A 7073-nucleotide genomic window follows, 5' to 3' on the forward strand; every position below is an offset into this window, starting at 1 on the left:
ATTCCTTAATTGAATTATACCAAGGCAAAGTCCAATCATTAGAAAAAGTGTTAAAGCATATCAAAACTTTTTAGGAGAATAAGATTTGAAAAATTGATTCTCCCCCTTAAAACAACAATTTTGGAAAACATGGCATATAAATTGATACAAATTTTACCTATCTTGCCTTTTTCCAACAACTTCCATTGATTATCCACCTTATGATTTGAGATTGGTTTAGTGGACATCACTTGTACCTACAAAGCAAATCACTTAGGTACCCAAACAACTTTGGGTCCTTGAAAGTTAATGCTAGAATAGTTCAAAGGAATTAACCTTAATTGAACTTTTCTCACATAGCAATTAGTATTAGTGTGACCATATTTCATGCAATAAAAACATTGAGTACTATGGTTCACATTTGATTGCATTTGAGGTGGCTTGGCTCTAAAGGTCTCATAAGAACAAGCACAAGCATGGGAACAAGTTTGAACATGAGAAGATGCATGAACATATGAGTTCTTTCTAGTCTTCTTGTTCCATTTATGGCTATATTGAGAAGCATAACCATGTCTCAAGGGTTTTGTACCCTTGTTGCTCTTAGCCTTTTGAGTCAAGAATGGCTTAGGCCTAGGAGCTTGAGCATGCACCTTCTTTGCCTCAATTGGTTTGACCAATTTAGGAGGTACTTCTATAGAAGAAGTTTGAGGCAAAGTGGACTTCACAAATTTAGTCCTATTGGAACTAGAAGCATTTTGATTGTAGCCAAGTCCAAATTTTATGGTTGGGCATCTTTGAGATACAAGAATTGAATCCAAAGTTGCCTTCCCTTTTTGAAATCTTGAAAGTGAATCTTTTAATTCAAGAATTTCATTCTTTAGTTGATCATTTTCCTTAAGCAAGTTATCAATATTCAAACCTTGCTTAGGGATAGATTCTAAAGATGACTTGAGAGCTTCGTTAGACAATTTAAGCTCATGAAATTCTTTTGTTAAAACAATCATTTCATCTTTGGCTTTAGAAGCCTCATTTTTAAAAAATAGCATCTTGGCTTTATAATCACCACATTTAATTACTAGTTCATCAAGCATGCTATACATATCATCATCATCATCATGAGCATCATCATCAACAATATCATCAATAACATTATCAACAACATCATTTTTAACATTTAAGCATGCATCATATGATTCAACACCAATACCATCCCAAGATAGAAAAGATTGGGGGTTTACCTCTAGTGTTGGTTCCTCCTCAAAAGACATGAGGCACAAGTTGGCATCATGGTGGCTATCTCCATCGAATTGAGAATCGCCATCCCAAAAAGTCTTGGGGCCTCCTTTTGAACTCTTCCTTGAAGAGGAGGGTCTACCATAATTGCCATTTTCCTTCATCTTGAGCTCATTTACTCTCTTTGTGAGCCTCAAGATTTCTTCCTCATTGCTTTCCTCCTTGTTATCTTCTACAATGGCACTTGTTGAAGCCTTGAAAGCAATGCCTTTCTCCTTTGCCATTTCGGCTTGAATGAGTTTGATGTAGGACATCTCATGAAGAAGAAGCTTCCCAATCAACTCATCCGTCCTCAAGGTGGATAAATCATGAGTTTCAATGATGGCGGTAGTCTTAGGTTGCCATAGAAGAATAGGAAGGGATCTTAGGATTTTACCATTGATTTCATTTAGCTTGAAGAATTTCCCAAGTTGCTCAAGACTATGAACAATCTTAAGAAGCCTTGATGTCATCATCCCCACATCTTCATTTGGCAAGCCCTTGAAGCCTTCATACTCACCAAGAAGCAACTCAAGCTTCTTACCCTTGACTTGTTGTGTACCTTCATAGTAGCTCTCAAGAGTCTCCCACATTTGCTTGGCACAATTCAAGTGTTGAATTCTACCTTGTTCTTCTCTAGAGATTGAGGAGAGGAGAGTAGTAATGGCTTTTCTATTCATGCCATTCTCCTTGACTTGCTCTATAGACCAATCTTGTCTCTTCAAAAGAGCTCCATTTTTGTCACATGGAGGTGTCCATCCCCTTAGAAATACACTCCATAGATCAACCCCTTGCATATCAAGATAATTTTCCATCATATATTTCCAAACTTTGTAATTTGAACCATCAAGAAAAGGTTTGAGAGTGATGAAAAAATTTTCGGTTGCCATTTTTGATCGAAAGCTCTAGCAATTAAGCGAAAAGAAGAGCACCTTGCTCTGATACCAATTGAAATACTATATGGGTTATAAGGCAAACCGGTTTTTGATTTGTGAATCGGAAATTTAAATTCTTTAAAGCGGAAAAGAGAATTTAAAGACACAAGAGATTTAGAGTGGTTCGGATCAACTCACGATCCTACTCCACTACTCAATCTAAGATTGAGATTTTAGAATCCACTAAATGGGATTGTGCTTTATAGATAAGCACCAACTTTACAAAGAGATTTCTTAGAGATAATCTCAAACTCACAATTGATTTTTCAAGGATAATCAAGAACCTACAAGGGTTGAGTTTTTCCAAAGCTAAACTCTAACTCACAATGATTAGGAGTTTCCAAGATTACTCCAAAACTACAACAAAAATAAGTGATTTAAAAATGTATGTTTGTTGTTTCAAGGTGTGTAAATCATTAACCTTGAAACATTGCAAATGGGTTTATATTTATACCCAAAGCAATCCCCAAATAAAGCACTAATAAACAAAACAAAAAAATGATCTCTGCACACATATCGCCCCCGTGATGCATGGATCACGGGCGAGATATTTGAATGAGACAAAAACCTTCAACGGCTAGAGCCACGTGTCAATGCTTCATTGGGTCTTCAAAAATGTATCCGTTGGATCTTCAACGGTCTCATTTATCGCGCCCGAGATGTGTTCGTCGCGCCCGTGATTCGTTCCAACGGTCGACTAGGGTTTTGTCAGCTCGAATATCGCCCCCGTGATATTTGCGTCGCCCCCGTGATATATATCGCCCCCGAGATGGAAATCCATCACGGGCGAGATATGCTACTGGACAGCTTTCTACTCAAAAACACGATTTTTGCTAGAGAGCTCCGAATTGACTTCCGATTGTTCCTATGAGTTCCTATACACTAATAAACATGATTAGATCACTCATAGTTGATTGTCAAAGTCAAAACAAAAGGAGTTTGAAAGGACAAAGGTCCAACAGTATGACATACTTAAAAAAAAGTTGCTTGAAAATTTTGTACTTTTTAAAAAATAAGAGGGGCAAATGCCCCTCTTATCTCTCAAGTGGCTCCGGCACTGGTAATCATCACCTTTAACATTTTAATGCTAATGTTTTACTATAACATTTTTAATAGTGTAATATTTTCATATAGGTATCAAACCTGATGACAATTATTATCCAATTGACGATATCAAGACCACGTTGAGAGCTCAAATATAGAAGCTGTCATTAAGTGCAAAAACATGAAAGGCAATGTTTTAGAGCTGCATGAGATACGAATATGCGTCGACAAAAGTGGGAAACATTTCGAAGCATGCGACAAAAGCGAAGAAGGATGTGGAAATAAAACGCCAATTAAAATAAAATTCCCGTCTGCACGATCTGCAAGCTTTACTACTTCTGCTCCACCTCCACTTGTTTTCTCGAGCATAATAATAAGAAAGATTATGAACAACTTTTTTTAACACTGTCAATAGATAAAAGAAAGAGAAAATTACTTGATTAATTCCATGTTACATTATTTTAATCCAAGGACTTTATGGTTTGCACCTTTTCATACGTTTTGTATGGTGGGATCCAAATGCATATAATATTATATATTTAAAATATAAGACTATGTACAGTTTAAATATTAAAAAATTAAAATATTTTAATTTAAGTGTCCTCGTGTGAATTTTTCATATTATGAAAATATAAATTATTACATCATTATTACATATTAAATTCATTTTACTTTGTATATTAGTCTTTATAAATTTTATTTTTAAAATATATCATTTTGAATATAAATTTATCCATGTTTCGAGTGAGATGTTTGAAAACCGAATATATTATTGGAGTCAATATATTGCACTTAATTTTTATAATATCTCATCATACTTCATCTTTAGAATGCAAGAAATAAATCCATATGAATCGACTATAATCATCAATGAAAGTGACGAAGTATTTATAGTTAGCATGTGAGGTGACTGGTGACATACCCCACACATCACTATGTATCATATCAAAAGGATGCACTATATTTGGCTTGTGAGTGGGAAATGGTAAAGTTTTGCTTTTTCCAAGTCTACAAGAAGTGCAATCAAATTGAACATCATTAAGAGATATTGACCTTTTATTCCCAAGTAAATCAGAGTTTAACAAATTATGGAGCACATTAGAGTTTGGATGTCCGAGGCGTTTATGCCACACTCGGTAGTCAACATTAGCAAAATTGCAAGTAATAAATGGCAAAGAAAAACAAGTAGATGAAGGAATTTGGAAAGGGAAGAGACGTCCCACTTTAGGCCCCGTTGCAATCATTTTCCCCGATTGTTGATCCTGCACAACACAACCAGATTTAGAAAATTCCACTTTACAATCATTATCAACCAATTGTCCAACAGATACAAGATTACTAGTAAGGCCAGGTGAGACAAGGACATTAGTTAAAGAAGGAGAAATATCACCAGTAGCCATGATAGGTAAAGAATTTCCATCGGCTGTATAAATCTTGAGATTTCCACAATATTTCTTAATATTGGTCAAGAAATCAGCATTGTTGGTCATGTGATGCGAAGCTCCAGAATCAAAGTACCAAGGAGGAGGTGATGTAGAAGTTTTACCTGAGAGTCCTAAAGCGGAGAATGCAGAAATAATCATTTGTTGAATCATTTCAGGAGTTATAGATTGAACAGAAGCAGAAGTGTTTGGTGTTGCATCCACGCAATTGCTAGCACTTGAAGCACCAACTGAAGCAGCAAATGCTATTTCAGATTTCTTAGGAGGTCGGATAGGACATTCCTTGATAATATGGCCATTCTTTTTGCAGTAGTTGCGAAATTTCTTTGAACAGTTTGAGGCATAGTGGCCAAATTCTTTACAGCAAAAACACTGAATAGTGCTCATGTCCCTACCTTTTGGTTTGCCTTGAGTAACATAAGCCACAGGAACAAAAGTTGATCTTTGTTGTTCCATGGTGGTTTGAGTAAGAAGACGCTGCTCTTCGCGTAACAAATCATTAAGGCATGTATCCAAGGACGGGACAGGTACGCGGTTCATGAGGGTAGATCTGGTGCCTTCAAATTCAGATCTAAGCTTCATAAGAAATTGATCCCTTTTAGTAGTTTCATGAACAAATTGAACAGAAGTGAGACCTTCGTGAGGTAAAGTTGCATAAATTATATCGGTGTATTCAGTCCATAGATTTATAAAACTAGAATAAAAATCAGAAATAGAGTGACTGCCCTGTTGAATAATGGCCATTTCATGTTCAAGCTGAAATCTACGAGCAGTGTTTTGTTGGCTGTAGATATTCTTCAAATAAATCCACATTCCAGCAGCACTCTTGAAGGGTCGAAGGTTCAAGATGAAATTAGGCTCAACTGAACCTAGAATCCACGCCATGATCTGAGCATCCTTGACCTCCCACTTGGAGTGTTCCTCCTGCTCTGTGACTTTGTTTGGGATAGGTTTGCTGCCATCAATATGGCACCATAGATCCTTGCCTTTTACAAATATCTCGAAATGAAAGGCCCAAGTTGAGTAGTTTTTGCCATTAAAACGAATCATAACTGATTCGTATTTGTCTGAAGACATGATGATGTGTAGTTCTCAAAAGAACTATAATCAAGAATAGTTAAAAAAAAAATCACCAAGACTGAAATCTGAGAGAAAGAGATGTGATTTTTAGAACAGAAGCTCTGATACCATGTTAACTAAGAGAGTTTTTTTGAGCTGAGAAAAGTGTACTCTCTTGGAGGACAAATCTTATTATTTATAGCAAGGATACAAGCTGATATTCAGCACCTAATTAGCTAAACTACCATATACAATATTGTCTAATTAGCATCTACAGCTAGCATATCCTATATCAAAGGAAAGAATATTATATTTGCATATACAAAAGATAGTTGGCATAAATTAAGGCTGAAATAGTGCAATAAATTCCTTTAACACCCGTGTCCCGATCTCTATCCCATCGCTGTTGTTGGCCCTGTCCCGGCCCTTCGAAAGTTGAGTATTGAAATTGGTTGGAAAATGGGAGTTACGGTCTAATTATGGAAAATCATGTTGACTGTTTTTTCAAAAATCTCAATGAGCTTATGCTGATATAAAAATTATATCTGTCCCGATATCTGTTGTGTCCCGATGAGACTCTTTTGTTGTCCCGGTCAGTCTCTGTCCCTGTAAATCTGTCACTGTCCCGAAGAAGTTTATGCAGCTGATTCCGAATTTATGTCTTAGTCACCGTTTTATATCGTTGTTGAGTGTTGGAATTGGATGGAAAATACGAGTTATAAGGTTTCCTTAATGGTATTTAAATTTTCAAGTTGTTGTATGTGTTTGATTCTTTTGCTATTCTATCCTGATTCCTGCCCTCTGCTTTATATGGTTTATTTGATGGTATTTATATTTTCAAGTTGTATGTGTTTGATTTAAAGTACTTTTTTTTCATAATATACTTAGCAAAAGTTGGTATTCAATATTTTTTATTATGTTTAGCTTTTCTCTATTAGTTTTTTGGATTTAATTTTGTTTTTATATTCTTATTTTGAACTGTTTTCTAGCTATTACAAGAACATTTTTGGTTTGAGGCGGACAAACTTTGGTTACTGCTATTACGGTTGTATGGTAATTATTATGTATTTAGCTGTTACTGCTTATGATTTTTTTTCCCGTTTCTCTAATTTCACGAACTGCCATTAATGGATCTCTTTGTAGTTGTATGAGTACCTATTTTCTGTAAATTGATCTTATTATTTGCTCTATGAAAGGGCTATTTATAGTTGATAAATTCACATCTAATATACGATATTTGACATGTTTTACTTTTGTTAATGCCAATTGAACTATATTTCCTAGTCGACACTAACAAGAATTCTGCACTAAATTATTTTCTTATCATTTGCTTAAGAAGCGC

At 35.5% G+C, this 7073-nt stretch overlaps 1 protein-coding gene across 1 annotated transcript; it reads right to left on the reverse strand.

Annotated features, from left to right (window-relative positions):
- Window positions 1-248: 248 nt before the first annotated feature.
- Window positions 249-2141, reverse strand: LOC126681370 (uncharacterized). Its single transcript, XM_050376912.1, has one exon. It carries the CDS (start codon window positions 2139-2141, stop codon window positions 249-251), a length of 1893 nt encoding a protein of 630 aa, XP_050232869.1.
- Window positions 2142-7073: the final 4932 nt, after the last annotated feature.

The sequence above is a fragment of the Mercurialis annua genome, linkage group LG5, assembly GCF_937616625.2.
Source record: "Mercurialis annua linkage group LG5, ddMerAnnu1.2, whole genome shotgun sequence".
Taxonomy (NCBI): Eukaryota; Viridiplantae; Streptophyta; class Magnoliopsida; order Malpighiales; family Euphorbiaceae; genus Mercurialis; species Mercurialis annua.